Source organism: Lissotriton helveticus, chromosome 1_1 (genome assembly GCF_964261635.1).
Source record: "Lissotriton helveticus chromosome 1_1, aLisHel1.1, whole genome shotgun sequence".
NCBI lineage: Eukaryota > Metazoa > Chordata > Amphibia > Caudata > Salamandridae > Lissotriton > Lissotriton helveticus.
In genome coordinates, this window is record NC_136057.1 from 1,683,918,264 (window position 1) to 1,683,936,568 (window position 18,305).

Consider the following 18,305-nt stretch of genomic DNA (forward strand, 5'->3'; position numbering starts at 1 on the left):
AGTGGTTGTAACGCACAGGGTGCAGGAAGAGATAAGGTGGTGGACCAAGGAGAGAATAACAGAAGGGAAACCTCTAACACCACCGGACCCAACAGTGACCATCACCACAGACGCATCCCAGAAGGGGTGGGGCGCACACATGAACAGGCTCAGAGTGAGGGGTCTGTGGAGCCCTACAGATGCAGTCAGGCACATCAACTACCTGGAACTGAAAACTGTGTTGCTAGCCCTCAAGGCCTTTCAGAAACACCTGTACAACCAGAAGGTGCTAATACAGACAGACAACACCACAACGATGTTTTATATAAACAAACAGGGGGGAACTCAATCGTTCCCTCTGTCAAACTTGGCACAGGAGATCTGGAAATGGGATATACCACTAAAAATAGACTTGCTAGCCATACACCTGCCAGGGAAGGACAATGTAGAAGCGGATTGGCTCAGCAGGCAGACTTCAGCGTCCCACGAGTGGGAACTCAACAGTCAGGAAACAGAGTCTATTCAGGAAATGGGGCACCCCAACAATAGACCTATTTGCAACACACCGGAATGCAAAATGCCAATACTTTGCATCCAGGCAACCAGAGGCACTGTCCCAGGGGAATGCCCTATGGATAAGCTGGTCAAAAACATTTGCCTACGCTTTTCCCCCGATACCACTGATCCCCAGGGTTCTCAACAAATGCATGAAGAGCAACATGACGCTCATCCTTGTGGCACCACAATGGGCCAGACAGACCTGGTTCTCTCAGATAATGGAGATGGCGCAGGGGCCACCTCACAAGTTCTCAAAAAGAAGAGGCCTACTCTCCATGGAAAACGGACAAGTTCTGCACCCAGAGCCAGAGAGCCTCAACCTCTCAGCCTGGCTCCTGAGGACTTAAAATTCGCACACCTAAAACTACCAGAGAGCACCCTGCGGGTGCTGCGAGAGGCAAGAAGGCCCAGCACACGCAAGTGCTATGGGGAAAAATGGAAAAGATTCACTCAATGGTGTTGCAAGAAACAGCTCCAAAGGAAACTGACCAAGGAATCCACGGTGCTAAGGTACCTCACGCACCTAATTAAAGCTAAACTAAGCTCAGCCTCGCTGAGGGTGCACCTGGCAGCGATTGTGGCATACACAAGAGGAGAAACAGGGAGAAGCTTCTTCACATCCCAAGTCGTAAAGAGATTCTTGGAAGGAGCTAAAAGAATAGCGCCGCCTAAAAGAATGCCGCCGCCGGCCTGGAACTTAAATGTGGTACTGACGGAGCTCATGAAAGCACCTTTCGAACCCATCCATAAAGCATCACTGCAAATGTTGGCAATGAAGACGGCTTTTCTGGTAGCAATCACCTCGCTACGAAGGGAGAGTGAGCTGCAGGCTCTCACACTGCAGGAACCCTACATCCAGATACACAGTGACAGGGTCGTGATGAGAACTGACCCTCACTTCATGCCAAAGGTGGTGTCAAGGTTCCACATGAATCAGAGTATTCAGATCCCTAGCTTCTTCCAAAACCCCACAACAAGCGCTGAGAGGTCGCTCCACACCCTAGACGCAAGAAGGGCTGTGATGCACTACATTGAAAGAACGAAGGAGCACAGGAAGACAAAACAGTTCTTCGTGTCCTTCGCAAACAGTTACATGGGCAAACCAGTAACTAAAAACACCATAGCTCGATGGATCGCACAGACCATTCAATTCTGCCACAAACAAGCTGGCCAGGAGCTGACAGGAGGGGCACAGGCCCATTCCACCAGGAAGAAAGGAGCAACAATTGCCTTTCTGGCCAACACACCAATTCAGGACATATGCCTGGCGGCAACATGGGCTTCAGTGCACACTTTCACTAAGCACTATTGTGTGGATGTACAGATGAACAAAGAAGCACAAGTAGGGCAAAAAGTGCTTCAACATATTTTCAACAACCAACGCTCATCTTCCACCCAACCGCCACAAAAGTAACGAAAACAGCTACAAAATCTATGCACAGCATAGTGAATCCAGAAAGATTCACGCTGCAAAACAAATAGTTTCTTACCTGTCGGTGTAGTTTTGCAGCTTGAAGATCTTTCTGGATTCACTAGCGAACCCACCCGCCTCCGCCAGAAAGATGAGGCTGGAAAAGAGGGTGGAAACAGATGGAAAAGAAAGCAAGTTGGAACAATGACATGATACATGGAAATACTAACGTTGGAAAACGATTAACAAACATAGCCATGGATTCACTACAAAGACAAAAAGAAAAAGAGACAGAAAAAAAGAATCCGAAGATGGCGCCCAAGGGGGTAGCTTCCGCCGGAAGCACGCCGACGTCACCGAAGGTACACCAAATGGTGGGACGTCGACGCCCACCTGGGCTACGACAAAAAAAAAAAAAAGAGAGAGAAAAAAAGACTACGATTCCGGACCCAACCACCAGATTGCGGAATATGCACAGCATAGTGAATCCAGAAAGATCTTCAAGCTGCAAAACTACACCGACAGGTAAGAAACTATTCGTTCTTCGTATCCTTTGCAAACAGTTACATGGGTAAACCAGTGACTAAAAACACCATAGCTCGATGGATCGCACAGACAATACAATTCTGCCACAAACAAGCAGGGCAGGAACTAACAGGAGGGGCACAGGCCCACTTGACCAGGAAGAAAGGAGCAACAATCGCCTTTCTGGCCAACACACCAATTCAGGACATATGCCTGGCGGCAACATGGGCTTCAGTGCACACGTTCACTAAGCACTATTGCGTGGATGTACAGATGAACAAATAAGCACAAGTAGGACAAAAGGTGCTCCAACATATATTTAACAACCAGCGCTCATCTTCCACCCAACCGCCACAAAAGTAACGAAAACCGTTACAAAATCTATGCACAGCATAGTGAATCCAGAAAGATTCACGCTGCAAAACGAATAGTTTCTTACTTGTCGGTGTAGTTTTGCAGCTTGAAGATCTTTCTGGATTCACTAGCGAACCCACCCGCCTCCGCCAGAAAGATGAGGCTGGAGAAAAGGGTGGAAACAGATAGAAAAGAAAGCAAGTTGAAGCTTACAAGATACATGAAAAGATACTTGAAAAGAATTACGTTGAAAAACGATTAACAAACATTGCCATGGATTCACTACAAACACAGAGAAGAAAAAAGAGACAGAAAAAAAGAATCCGAAGATGGCGCCCAAAGGTGGTAGCTTTCCCCAGAAGCACGCCGACGTCACCGAAGGTACACCAAATGCTGGGACGTCGACGCCCACCTGGGCTACGACAAAAAAAAAAAGAGAAAAAAGACTACGATTCCGGACCCAACCACCAGATTGCGGAATATGAACAGCATAGTGAATCCCGAAAGATCTTCAAGCTGCAAAACTACACCGACCGGTAAGAAACTATTCGTTGTGTGGCTCCGCGTCCTTCGCTGGTGTCGTAAGCGCCGAGATGACGTCACGGAGACTACTTAGGCGCCAACCATGCGTGCTGATTTTATTTTTCCGTGCCAGTAAGCGCAGCTCCAGTTAGAGCACGTACCTTAGTCACTTTTTGAAACGTTTTGTCTCCTGTAAGTTTTGGTACACTCTGGTGCACGTAGGGATGCCTGGGTTTAAGTCTTGTGGGGCCTGCCGTCACAATATGTCTGTGGCAGACCCCCACGACGTCTGCCTCTACTGCCTGGAGACCAATCACGACTCCCGGTCCTGTCTGGACTATCGGGCCGTAGCCCTAAGGCCTTGAGGGAAAGGTACCAGAAGCTGATGGAAGTCCTGCACTCGTCCCAGCGCCGTTCCCAGTCCAGGGGACGCTCCAGAGAAGGCTCGCGGGGCCACTGTCATTGCTTCTCAAGCTCCAAGTCTTCACCCTCTGATTTGGGTAAGAGACGACACAAAAAGAAGTCGAAGAAGCTTGTCGGTATCCAACGTCCCCCCGTCGGTCCCCGGATGCGGACTAGGGGGACAGGGTTCAACGCCTGTGGCTCCTTCAGAGCCCGGGAGTCCCGCAGCCTACCCACATTATCGGGGTCCGTCGGCGACTCCCACCGGCGCGCCTGCGGTCCTGTGTCAGGATCCTGTCAGGCTGTCGGCAGATCCCGCTTCAGCGCCGCAGGATCCAGCGCTGTAGGCTCCGGCAACGGCGCCACAAGGTCAAACTCTGCCGGCTCCAGCCCCAGCGCCACCCTCAGCTCCACCTCCGACGCCACAGTGGGTGCCGTTTGTCCTGCCCTTGCCCATGTTCCAGGATAATTTTGTTCCTACCTGGGATCCGCATTGGCACACTGCGCCAGTTCGGCCCCAACAGGTGCCGTTCCCGACACCGTTTGTTCCTTCCCTAGTCCCAGCCCTTCCGCCGCGGTCTGTACCACATGCGGCGGAGGTGGAGGAAGACTAGGAGGGGTCCAAGGACCCTCTTGCTCGTCACTGTGACTCTGAGCTGGACTTTGCGGACGAATTAGAGGATGCCGGCAACCTTGACGTCTCCTCTGACCCGGGGTTTGCCTCTCCCCCGCCTACCATGGATGAGGGCGCTTCTTACACGATGGTGCTCCGTTGGGCAGCTGAGGTGCTCCAGGCGGCGTCCACTTCGTCTGAGCCCCTGCTGCCATTTAATGATGACTTCATGGATGTCTTGTTGGGCACTTAGTCACGGCCGGCCACAGGGGCCCCTGTGGATAAGAACGGCGCCAGGTGACCCTGCTTTTCTGACCACTCACCCTACGCCTGAGAGTCTGGTCATCCAAGCTTCGACGTCCCAGAGTGCATTTCCCACGGCTCCGCCGAATAAGGGCTCTAAGAAGCTGGAGCAGTTTGGCAAGCGGTTGTTCTCTACGGCCAGCTTGGGGCTGCGGTCTTTGAACACCGCCTGCCTCTTGGGCCGCTACTCCCATGCGTTGTGGCATACGGTTGCACAGGTATTGCCTCAGTGTCCTGAAGAGATCCGAGCTGTGCTGTCCCAGGCTGTTGCCGAGGGTAAGGATGCCACCAAGTTCGCCATTCGGTGTGGGCTTAGCACCACAGACTCTTTAGAGAGAGCAATCTCCACAACAGTGGCCCTGCATAGCCATGCCTGGCTCCGGTCCACTGGGTTTTCAGGGGATGTCCAGAGTTCCCTCATGGACATGGCTTTGATGGTACTCGCCTGTTTGGCGATAAGGCAGACAGTGCACTGGAGTGTTTCAAAGACTCTCGGGCTACAGCCAAGTCCTTGGGTCTCTCCACCACACCCCCTTCCATGTCTACCATTCGTTCCTTTTGTGGCAACAGAAGGGACGCCCCTCCACGTTCGTTCAGCCAGAAGCCTGCGCAGACCCAACCTCAGTGAGGCCGTGGAGGCCGCCGTGGCGGCACAGGGGACCACCGTGCGGGTCAGTCCTCCTCCGCTCCCGCAGCATCCACCTCTCCGAGTCCGAGCTTTGGGGTACACCCCACGCTGGTGGGTGGCAGGATTCCACATCACCTACCCCACTGGCGTTCTGTCACTTCGGACAGGTGGGTGCTGCAAATTGTCAGAAGGGGTTACTGTAAGAAAGTGCCTCTATATATATTGGACCAAAGTAAGGTACAGTGTGTATAGAGTCCCCAGTCTCCAGAGGTATAACAGAGGCTAAAGCAGATATGACCTTTGTGAGAAAGTGGCTCTGTATATACTGGACTAGAATGAAGTGTGTGTAGAGTCCACCAACCCCAGAGGTATAACAGAGGTTTAAGTCAGAACTGACCTTACTCTCCAAAGTGGTAGCTTGGTTGAGCAGTAAGGCAGTATCAGAGGACAGTGTAAAGCATTTGTTGTACACACTCAGTCAGCAAATGGTCTCACACACTCAAGAACTGAACTCTAGGCCAATTGTTTTGTATAAAAAGATATAATTGTTTTATTTTTAGAACCAATAAGTTATCAAAATATACTTTCTCAGAATGAGTTACATTAGTTAAATACTTTTCATATAGGCGATAGACTCTCTGGGTACTGTGATCTCTGTGCACACGGTACCTTACTTTGGTCCAGTATATACAGAGCCACTTTCTTACAACCACCCTTTCGAGGGGTACGTTGGGATGTAGAGGGATGGTTAGGCACCGCTGGGTTGGGCACACAAGGCCGTGGGGCGTCGGGTGCAGGAGTGCCTTTGGACGTCGGATTTTCTTACCCGCTCTGGTCGCGGTGGGGAGGGGGCCTCTGAGGTTGAGGCTGCAGGCGTCGTCTGGAGGCTTTAGGCAGGTCAGGGATCGCCGGAACTCGGGTCAGGATCGCCGGTTTGTTCACTCAAACACGGGCCGGCTCGGCGGGTGCAGTGTGTGCTGGACTTGCGGTTCCTGCTTGACACCTGAAGCTGCAGTTCAAACACGTCCGGTGTTCACGGGAGAAACAGTTTGGGAAGTGAATGTAGGCAGGTCCTCCTGGGTTTTTGAGGTTGCTGGCCGCTGGACACGCCGGGATTTCGCAGAAGCAGGTTCGAAGGGAGACAGGCCTGTAGGGCTGGGTCCAAGTATGTGGGAGTCGTCGTCTTGTTAGCTCTGCACAGCTTCTCGTCCTTCTTCTTTTCTTGTTGTTGCTGGATCTGATGCGAATTGTTTCAGGCCCCCCAAGAGCGGCAAGCTCTCGACCCAGGGGTCCAGAAACATGTCTGGGGGTAGCATCCTCGGCAGCCACTCAACTCAGTCAGGTCACTGGGAGTTGGTCGAGTTTCAGGGGGCATCTCTAAGATGCCCTCTATCGTGCATTTTACATTAAATCCCACACTGGCTTCAGTGTGGGTTTAATGTGCTGAGAAGTTTGGTACCAAACTTGTCAGTCTTCAATGTAGCCATTATGGTGCTGTGAAGTTCGTAATGACAACCTCCCACCACCATATACTCTTAATGGCAACACTGTACTTACAGTGCCCAGGAATGAACCTAGGTACTGTAGGGGTACAGGGCTCATGCACCTGTACCCTCACCACTGGCATAGGGCACTCAGCTCGAGAGGTGACTGATGTATGTCAGGGTAGTGTTTTGTGGGCATGGCTCACAGGGATGTGTGTCATGTCGACTTTGTTTTGCACTGCACCAAGACATGCAGCCTGCCAAGGCAGTGTGTGTCAGGGCACAGGGCCTCTAAGGGTGGCACAATAAGTGCTGCAGCCCTTAGGGGCCTTCTCTGGTCACAGTGCCCTGGGTACCTATGGTACCATTTACCAGGGACTGACATGTGGCCGGAGATGCCAATTGGGTTTAGGCTTCAATGCATTTTTAGGGAAGGAACACAGGCCCTGGGTACCTGATTGGCAGGAGCCCAGGGCACACTCATTCCAAGCACATCCGCAATTCAGCAAAAAGTGGGGGCATACCATGCAAGAAAGAGGTCACTTTCTCACACTTGGGTTAATGCGCTTTTGTGCGCCATTTAGCGGAGAGTGATGTATATATATATATATATGTATATATATATATATATATATATATATATATATATATATATATATATATATATATATATATACATTTTTTGCTTGTGAAATCATAATTACAGAATATCAGTATCTACAGTTGATGACACACACAGTGAATCCAATCCGTTCAGTTCAAACACCAGCTCTGGGGTTTTCAAGACACATTTTAATAGTCTGAAATCACTTCTATAGTCTTTTTTTTCATTTTACACAGTTTGGAATCCCCTGTAGTACTACAAGTACATTTTAATGTTTCCTTTGCCAATTGTAGGGGACACTGCTGCACAATAAAGTACAGAAGGCTGCTGGTTGGAACAATCATTCATATCTACATATTAACTTTTGCAGTGCAGGTGCCGTCCTGGATATCGACTGAAGGATGATGGCAAGACATGTGTGGATGTGGATGAGTGCACAACAACGTACCCCTGCAGCCAGCGGTGTGTGAACACGCTGGGGAGCTTCCGGTGCCTATGCATTGAGGGTTATGATACCAGATTGAACGATTCCACAGGTTGCAAATCTACTTCAGGTAAGTAGGTGGCTCAAGGAAGAGCACGGGTGTTAGTACACTAAGACCTACAAGCTGTGAAAATGAGATGCACATACCATTTCTTCTGTCATCGTTCACTGTCCCAAAATAGGGAAAGTAAAACATGTACTCTTTGTGTGTTGCCAAAGGAATTGTTGGAGCAAAGTTAGCATACATCATATCTTTCCACACACAGTGTTCCAAGCTCCATATGTTGAGGTACTTGTTGACCCATTCCTTGTCTCTGATCCTTTCAGTTAGGAAGACTTTGACTACAGTATGCACCACAAATGGACTTTGCCAGAATGCTTACCAGGCTATAACAAAACAGCCATAGAAGATGTCTTGATAATTGCTTGTAACATTGTATTGATTAGTGGTTATGCTGAAGCAACATATAAAATCTGAAAGAAACAGGTTAGTATTAGATTCCTTACCTTAGAATATCCCCAGGCGTCAGTCTGGATCCGGAAACTTTTGCGTAGCAGTACCCCTGCGCGTCGGTAGGCGTCGTCTGCAGGCGTCCCCTGCGGCTCCGCGTCGTCGGCGTCGTGCGCCGTGATGACGTCGCTGGAGTATATAGACGCCGCCTCCGCGCGCTGACGTCAGTTCTTCTTTTTTCCGCGCCAGTTAGCGCAGATCCGAAGAGCAGTACTCCGGTCTTTTGACCAAGTGTTTGTAAAACTTAATCTTTCTACGGTGCCGGTAGGATGCCTGGGTTTAAGAGCTGCGACGAGTGCGACCGCATGATGTCGGTCACCGACCACCATCGACTCTGCCTCCGGTGTCTGGGCGCGGACCACGACGTGGAGTCCTGCGTCGACTGTCGGGCCTTGACTGGAAAAGCTAGGCGGGAGCGGTCCCGCAAGCTTCTCGAGCTCCGGGTGTCGGCCCCGCGTCGAGAGCGGTCCCGGTCCGGTCGGAGGTCGAGGGAGCGGTCGAGGGAACGATCGCGGAGCCGCCATGGGCGCTCCGGGAGTCGCCACCATTCCTCCGGCTCGTCAGGTAAGCACAAGAAGTCGGGGCGTCGCCATCGCACCCCCGACTCCCCCCGACGCCCGCGTGCTGCGGCCGGGGGCTCGGGTGACCCCACCCCCGCGGTCCCGCATGGGTCGCCGACGCCGTCTGCCCCACACCTGTCGGTCCCTGGGGAAGGCGCGTCGCGTGAGGAGATCGAGGCCTTCCTCATTGCTATGAGGGCGAGGTCTTCTCCGGCGGGGCCTTCGGCGCCTGCGGGCCCGTCGGTCCCGTCTGGGGGCCCGAGCGGTTCGGGTGCTCCTGCCCCGGCGCCGCTGGTTCCCTCTGGTTCGTCGCCGGCTGGTCTCCCGGCCTCTCCGGCGTCGGTTCCTGTGGGTCAACCCGTGGTACCGCCCCCGCGTGGTGCAGCGACTCCGCCGTCGGCTCCGGCCGGCGTCGGGTCACCTGCGCCGACGCCGCGCGGCGCCACCCCCCTTTCCTCCCCGACTCCGGACGCGGAGCCGGACCGGCGTCGATCGGCGCCGGATCCGACGCCGATGGGGCCCGTTGACCCCGATGTCTATATCGTCGACCCAGAATATGGGTATGACGAGGAGGAGTATGGAGAGGGTTGGGAGGGGTCTGAGGACCCTCTATCCCGTGCCTGCCAGTACGATGTGGACTGGGTAGGTGATCTGGGTGATGCCAGTGGCCTGGACGAGTCGCCCAACCCTGGGTTTGTCTCTCCGTCCCCTGTGGCGTCTGAGGCAGGTGCTGCCTATTCGGTGGTCCTGATGAGGGCTGCCAAGGCCTTACACCTTGAGCTCCCCGTCGCGAAGGTCAAATCGAATATTCTGACGGAAGTGTTTAAACCGCAGTCATGCCCCCAGGAGCCTCTGCTGCCGTTTAATGAGGCCCTGACGGATGTCCTTCTGGGCACCTGGTCCAGGCCCGCTTCTGGTGCGCCGGTTGACCGGAACGTTGCCAGGCGCCACCGTCCATGCTCGGACGACCCTGCCTTCCTATCCACCCATCCCTCCCCGGAGAGTCTGGTGATCCAGGCCTCCACTTCACAGTCCGCGTTCCCGTCGGCTCCGCCCGATCGGGAATCAAAGAGGTACGACCAATTTGGTAAAAAAGTGTTTTCCTCTTTGAGCGCTGGGCTGCGGTCTTGTAACACCGCGTGCCTCTTGGGTCGCTACACCCACTCCCTGTGGGATACGGTCGAAGAGTGTTTGCCGCAATGCCCCCAGGAAGTGCGGGACAAGCTCACCCGGGCCTTGGTTGAAGGCCGGGATGCGGCGCGGTACTCGATCCGTTGTGGTCTGGACACAACAGACTCACTGGGACGGGCCATGTCCACTACGGTGGCGATTCGTCGCCATGCCTGGCTGAGATCTGCCAACTTCTCGCCAGACGTCCAAAATACGCTCATGGACATGCCATTTGATGGCAGTCGCCTGTTTGGTGACAAAGCGGACCACGCGCTGGAGCGCTTCAAGGACTCCAGGGTCACGGCCAAGTCCTTGGGTCTCTCGACCCAGCGCCAGCAGACGGGTTCGTTTCGGCCCTTTCGTGGCCAAGGGAGGGGAGGTCCCACACGTGCTGCCAGCCACGCGACGCAGAGCGCTCCCCAGCGCGGTGGCGCCCGTGGTTTCCGCCGTGGTGGCGGTAGAGGCCAGCGTCGTGGTCAGTCCACGCCCCCCTCCGCTGCTGCATCCAAGCCTTCCTAGTCCGAGCTTTCGGGCTCACGTGACGCCAGTGGGTGGCAGGGTTCGCCATCACCACTCCCGCTGGCGCGCGATAACATCGGACAGGTGGGTGCTGCAGCTTGTCCGAAGGGGCTATGCCCTCCCCTTCGAGTCCACTCCTCCAGCCATGCCACCGCAGAACCACCGTGTGTCGGGGGACCACTTGACACTTCTGCAGGAGGAAGTTACGGCCCTCTTGGCCAAGGGGGCCATCGAGCGCGTTCCTGGGCCAGAAGTAGGGTGTGGTTGCTACTCCCACTACTTTCTGGTACCCAAGAAGGACAAGGGAGGCCTGCGTCCTATCTTGGATCTACGGAACGTCAACGGCTTCCTCCGGAAGGAGAAGTTCAAGATGTTGACTTTGGCTCAGGTCTTGGCTGCTCTAGACCCACAAGACTGGATGGTAGCGTTGGACTTGCAGGATGCGTATTTTCACATCCCCGTCCTGCCGGCCCACCGGCGTTACCTGCGGTTCACGGTAGGCCACGGGCACTTTCAGTTTATCGTGCTCCCATTCGGCCTTACCAGCGCCCCACGGGTGTTCACGAAAGTGATGGCGGTGGTCGCAGCTCATCTGCGCCGGTTAGGGGTTTCAGTCTTCCCCTACCTCGACGACTGGCTGTTGAAGGCGGGCTCGCCCCAGACAGTCGTCCACCACCTTCAGATGACGGCAGACCTCCTGCACGAGCTGGGGTTTTCCATCAATGTGCCGAAATCACACCTGTGTCCCTCTCAAAAGCTCCTTTTCATCGGAGCGGTTCTCGACTCGGCGCAGTTTCGGGTTTATCCTCCGGAACGGCGGGTCCGGGATATTCAGGCTCTGATTCCCATCTTTCAGCCGTTATCCCGGGTTTCGTTCAGGTTGACGCTGCGGCTTCTGGGGCTGATGGCCTCCTGCATCCTTCTGGTGCATCACGCCAGGTGGCGGATGCGGGCTCTGCAGTGGGACCTGAAGTTTCAGTGGGCCCAGCATCAGGGCAACCTATCCGACCATGTCCTGATCTCGGAGGGCACTGCGAGACAGTTGCAGTGGTGGCTTACGGACCGCGATTGGGTCAGGGGCAGATCCCTCTCCCTTCCCCAACCGGAGCACGTGGTTGTGACGGACGCGTCCCTCCAAGGCTGGGGTGGCCACTTGGGAGAGGCGGAGATCAGAGGCCTCTGGTCTCCGGCGGAATCCCGGCTCCATATCAACATGTTGGAGCTGCGGGCGATTCGCCTAGCACTGAAGGCATTCCTCCCCTTTGTCAACGGGAGTGTGGTGCAGGTGTTCACGGACAACACCACCGCCATGTGGTACTGCAACAAACAGGGCGGTGTTGGGTCGTGGACCCTTTGCCAGGAGGCTCTGCGCCTCTGGCAATGGCTGGAACGTCAGGGCGTGACTCTGACGGTTCAACACCTGGCAGGTTCTCTGAACGCCAGGGCGGACGAACTCAGCCGTCGGTGCTCGGTGGATCACGAATGGCGTCTGAACTCGGATGTGGCGAGAGGCCTCTTTCAGCAATGGGGAGAGCCTTGGTTAGATCTATTCGCCACAGAAGAGAACGCGCAATGTCATCAGTTCTGCGCGTTGGAGTTTCCAAGACGGCACTCGCTCGGCGACGCCTTTCGGCGCGAGTGGAGTTGCGGTCTGTTGTACGCCTTTCCGCCTATACCACTTCTGCCCAGAGTGCTGAAGAAGATCAGGCGCGACCGGGCCCAAGTTATCCTTGTGGCTCCGGACTGGGCTCGAAGGTACTGGTATCCCGAGCTACTCAGCATGACAGTCGGTCCCTCGATCCGCCTGCCCCTTCAGGGGGACCTTCTGTCGCAGCAGCAGGGGACGGTCCTCCACCCAAACCTGTCCAGTCTCCACCTCCATGCGTGGAGATTGAGCGGCGACAGTTGAGGCATTTGACTTGCCTCCTGAAGTCTGTGATGTCATTCTGGCAGCCAGGCGTCCCTCCACAAAGTCGGTATACGCCTGCCGGTGGAACAGATTTGTGGCATGGTGCACAGCAAAGGCTGTGGATCCCCTTTCTGCCCCTCTGTCTGAGGTTCTCCTCTTCCTCCTTTCCCTTGCCCAGCAGGGCTCTGCTCTGGGCACTATCAAGGGCTATCTTTCTGCCCTTTCCGCCTTCTTGAGGCTACCTGATCAGCCATCTTTGTTCAAGTCCCCTATTGTGTTAAGATTCTTGAAGGGCATCACGCACATGTATCCTCCAACTCCGTTCGTGATGCCTCAGTGGGACTTGAACTTGGTTTTGACTTTCCTGATGTGCGCTCCCTTTGAGCCCCTTCATTCCTGTCCTCTCCGTCTTCTCACCTTAAAGACGGCCTTCCTGGTGGCCATCACCTCTGCCAGGAGAGTGAGTGAGCTCCAGGCTCTTTCTATTCAACCTCCTTTCTTGTCTGTTCATCCTGATAAGGTGGTTCTTCGGACTAGACCTTCTTTCCTGCCCAAGGTAGTCTCTGCTTTTCACATTGGGCAGTCCATCACCTTGCCCTCCTTCTTCCCGCCTCCGCATCCTTCAAAGGATGAAGAGCGGCTCCATCGTCTGGACCCAAAACGTGCGCTTTCATTCTATATGGATCGCACACGCCAGTTCCGGGTGGATGACCAACTGTTTGTTGGCTACGTGGGTGAGAAGAAGGGAAGGGCGGTACAGAAACGGACCATCTCTCGGTGGGTCGTCCTGTGCATCAAAGCATGCTACTCTTTGGCTCGGAAGGAGCCTCCTGTTGGGCTGAGGGCCCATTCCACTCGGGCCACGGCGGCTACTACTGCCCTGGGCCGGGGAGTCCCCTTGCAGGACATTTGCCAGGCGGCCACGTGGGCCTCGCTGCACACCTTTGCGAGGCACTACTGCCTGGACAGTCAAGTCCGGAGGGATGGCTTCTTTGGCCGTTCGGTCCTCCAGGACTTTCTGGTGTAGGTTGTATTGGTTCGCAGACCCACCACCGGGGTTGGTATTGCTGGGGTATCTATTCTAAGGTAAGGAATCTAATACTAACCTGTTTCTTTCAGATGAACAAGTTACTTACCTTCGGTAACGATATATCTGTAAGAAACAGTAGTTAGTATTAGATTCCTTACCGCCCCTCCCATCCTCCCCGTTCTGCGAACTGATACCTAGGGTTAAGGACATCCCTTTCAGGGCCCTAGTTTTCAAATGGCACCAGTGTTGGTTCTCACATGGCTCTGCGTGTTCTGGCGCGGAAAAGCTGTGTGCAAAGAACTGACGTCAGCGCGCGGAGGCGGCGTCTATATACTCCAGCGACGTCATCACGGCGCACGACGCCGACGACGCGGAGCCGCAGGGGACGCCTGCAGACGACGCCTACCGACGCGCAGGGGTACTGCTACGCAAAAGTTTCCGGATCCAGACTGACGCCTGGGGATATTCTAAGGTAAGGAATCTAATACTAACTACTGTTTCTTACAGATATATCGTTACCGAAGGTAAGTAACTTGTTCATTAAGTACCATTGCTGGTTGACACCCAGCTTCTTTTGAACTCTTAAATGCCAGGAAAACAAGTGGAAGTAAAATGGTGCAATAGGATTTTACACATTGCTATTTGTGAGATGGGAAAGGTGAGGTGTTGACCTGTTCCAAGTTGGTTTGTAACATATAGTACAATATTCTAAATAGTAAGTAACTGTAGGAATCTGGCTCTGTATATACTATACTAAAATAAGGTATAGTGTGCTCAAAGTCAAGTGGAACCCCAAAGATAGGCAGCGGTAAAAGTAGATAGCACTCTACTCTCTTTTTGTGGTAGTGTGGGCGAGCAGTAAGGCTTTATCAGAGGGTACTGTTAAGTATTTGTTGTACGCACTCAGGCAGCAAAAAATGTCACACACTCAAAGGCTGAATTCACACTAATTGGTTTTGTATAAAAATATTATTTAGTTATATTTATTTTCTAGAACCAAGCAAGCCTGGTAGAGGCAAGTGTAAATGGTACTTTTCAAGGCAGGTTGAACAATACAAGCCAGTTGAATGAAATTGTCTTTGTTACAGGTGTGTAAATCTTTTAAATACAGAATAAATTACTATTAGATTACTTTTCATTACTTTACATATTACTTTATGGATTAATTTTTCTACTCAGTGTGATATGCCTAGATATTACACTGGGATATTTCCTAGAGAAAAGGTAAATAAAGCAGTTTTTAGTTATATGCAATTTTTCAAGTTCTCATACAAACCCACTTAATCCGCACTTAAAATAATTTTCAAGGAAACCCGTCAATGTATTCCTATGGAGAATAATTAAGTTAACGGTTTGCAGGTAAATACTTGTTTGTGAGAGGTGGTATTCTGGGGTTAGAACAGAGTTCCCCCAAGGTCTAGAATGCACTTGTGAAACACCCTCAGCGGCACTAGGGCATCCGGGTGCAGAGTGCTGAGGCCCAATGTTATCCAATGGGAGATAGAGGGCCTCTGATTGGTGGCAGCTCACGAGCAGGCCACAAGGTTGTGGGAGCAAAGCTCCCGGTGTTGGATCTCCCTTTGCCCTGAGACTGAGTTAGCATACAAGGTGTACCCGCAGCGTGCAGGGGCGGCTGTGTGCAGGGTGCTGTTTTGGCGTCTAGTGCCCTGTTTTTTAGGTCTCGCCCTGGAATTAGCATCCAAAGGATGCGTCCAGGGTTGGAGACGTATAGTTAGCTGTCTCGAGGGAAGGACGGACGAGAAGGTGTACGAGTTTTGCTTGTCTTGGATTTCACTGCGTGCACGCGCTTTTCCTTCAGCGTGTTTCTTTGGCTGTGTAAGCATGCTGTCAGTTTCGTTTACTCTAGCGCGATCGCTTTACTTGAATTCTATCGTTTTTGTAGACTGAATGCTTTCGTTTTTGTATGCTTTCGTTTTTGTAGCTTTTAAAGACTTTCATTTCTTGCTTTTTAGAGCGCGATTAAAGGTGTCATTATTTTTTATTGAGCGCGGCATTTTTATATAGCGCACGACATTCAAAGCCGAAAACACCAGCAAGGGTAATATTACAGGAAAACTGCCAGCATGATGATCGGCAGGCATTAACCTCCGCCTGCAGGATATGTTTGCACTGTAGAGTTATATGTCCCATGCAGTTGAAACGGCGGCGGAAGAAATGCAAATTCTACAGTTGGAAACGGAACAACAAGTCTTGGCGTCAACATTGTCATTATTTTTTATTGAGCGCGGCATTTTTATATAGCGCACGACATTCAAAGCCGAAAACACCAGCAAGGGTAATATTACAGGAAAACTGCCAGCATGATGATCGGCAGGCATTAACCTCCGCCTGCAGGATATGTTTGCACTGTAGAGTTATGTGTCCCATGCGGTTGAAACTGCGGCGGAAGAAATGCAAATTCTACAGTTGAAAACGGAACAACAAGTCTTGGCGTCAACATACATAAGTTCCCGCGCGCACGTCTCAAATGTAAATGCCCATTATGTCAAGCGGTTTCATATATTAGGGTCCAATTCGCGCAATTTACCACTGCAATTAACAAGAAGCCCTTTGTCTACAAGTTGGGAACAGACATATTTCCTTTATTTTTTCTCTTTTTTTTCTCATGTCTCCAGTTCTCTTCTTCCGTCTTCCGTTTCGGCTTTTTTCCATTCACCTAACTAGCATAATCCATTCCTTGCTCATTCCTCACATTCTCAAATGTTTCCTCTTTCCATACGCGCTTCTTTTCAATGCTACTAAGTGTTTTCTTGTCCGTAGAAACGCTATTCCTCCTATAAGAAAGCGCAATGTGGCGTAACGAACACAAATGCCAATTTTACAGTGGGAAACGCAGGAACAAGTTTTGGCGGCAACATACATATGTTCTCGTGCGCATATATTTCATGTAACTAGCCATCATATGAAGTGGTCCAATACATTACGGGTTAGTTCGCGCTATTTAAAAATGCACTTAAGAAAAAGCACTTTAGCTGCACGTTGATCATAAGCATATAAACATTGTTACATGCCGCAATTTATTAGGATACACACGCAAAGCAGACTGCACTATTAGCGGCTAATACAGCAAGTTTCTAACATTTACACACTAAATAAAGCCCACGCACGCGGCACATCCATTCCAGGTGTCCCGCCACAAGCACATTCTGCAGGGGGGAAGTGGAAGGGGGGAGGGGAAACAGTTCCAACATTTACAGAGTAAATAAACAACATGCACGCGGTACCCTCATTCAAAGTCTCTGGCTACACGCACATTCTGGAGGTGGGAGAGGTGAGGGGGGTAGCCGCAACCCGCCAAGTACAAATTGTTTCTGTTTTTCAGCCTTTAACAAATTACATATATTTTATTGTGTGCGCATTTTAATATAGCACACTTTACACAAAAGCGTACAAAAAGAAACAAACCGTTTACAACATTTCATTATTTGTATAGCGCAATTAAAGTAGTTATTCTTTTGTAGGCTTTCAAAGTTTCGCTCAGAGCGGGAATTTAACTTAAACGCACCATTTAAAGTCTTTCCTTCCTTGGTTATTTAGCGCGGCATCTTATATAGCGCAAACATTGTTTACAAGTGCGAAACATGTGACAAAGTCGAAAACAACAGTAAAGGGAACATTAAATACAAATTGCCAGCATAAGTAAGAAAGCACAGCTTATCCATTCACCTGTACCTTTCCCAATGTTTCAGTTACAAAAACACAATGATAATAACAATCTGCTGCATTATTAACAGCGTGTGCTACACATTTATTTGGCTAGAAGCCCTTCTCTCCACAGCTCAGCTCAAAGGTGCCCTAGTGAGAGAAAGGAAAGGGCCCAGCCTCACTCTGCAGTATTTGTTACAGCTGCAAAGTCACGTTTCCCATGCGGTGAAAGCAGCGCCAGCGTTCACATTTCAGTAAAACAACCCGTGACTGCTTTACTAAATAGTCTATTCCCCAAATTTATTCCCAAGCCACTTGCATCACTTTCCTCACATTAAAAGTGACGGGAAAGTGGCGCGAAAGGCCTGTAATTCTAACCAGAACTGTAATTTGGGGCAATTCACTTCATGTTGCTGTGCGTACATGTGTAATGTAACTAGTCATTACATAAAGCGGTCCAATACATTAGGGTCCAGTTCACGCTATTTAAAAAATAAATAAATAAAAAGCACTTTTCCCGCAAGTTAAAAACAGGCATGTAGAGTTTCTTACACGCCAATATTTATTAGCATATACACGCAAAGCATAATGACAGATTAGCTGCTAACAGAGGCAAAGTTACAACATCCGCGTCCCACACATCGCAGACAGACACTCGCTCACACACACACACCCCCTCCCCCACAGTCACACACACGCACTCCAAGACAAATACACACGCACACACGCACACACACACACACACACACACACACACACACATACACAGGCCGCCCCCCCCCCCCCGCGCGTGTACATGCTTCTCTCCCCCCTCCCCCCTCCCCCCTCAGCAACGCACTCCCCAGCTCTCCTCAGCTGCAGGGCCCGGCAGCAGGACTCATCTTCCCTCGTTAGGCACCGGGGCGCAGGGTAGGCTCCTGCCTGCTCCGGTGCACGGCTCCAATCGCGGCTCTTCCGTGGGAGGCGGGGTAGGCTCCCGCCCTCCTACTTCCTGTTTCCTGTTGTCGCGCCGGCCTGCCTGACTTCCTGGTCGCAGGCCGGCAGAGTAACGAGGATGTTTTGCGGTATTTATT

At 51.8% G+C, this 18,305-nt stretch overlaps 1 protein-coding gene across 1 annotated transcript in view; it reads left to right on the forward strand.

Moving 5' to 3' along the window:
• LRP1 (LDL receptor related protein 1) overlaps nt 1-18,305 on the forward strand; it is a 1,472,234-nt gene that overhangs the window by 762,258 nt on the left and 691,671 nt on the right. The window contains 1 exon segment of the mRNA XM_078688974.1: nt 7,754-7,937. Coding sequence (XP_078545100.1) covers nt 7,754-7,937 — 184 coding nt within the window.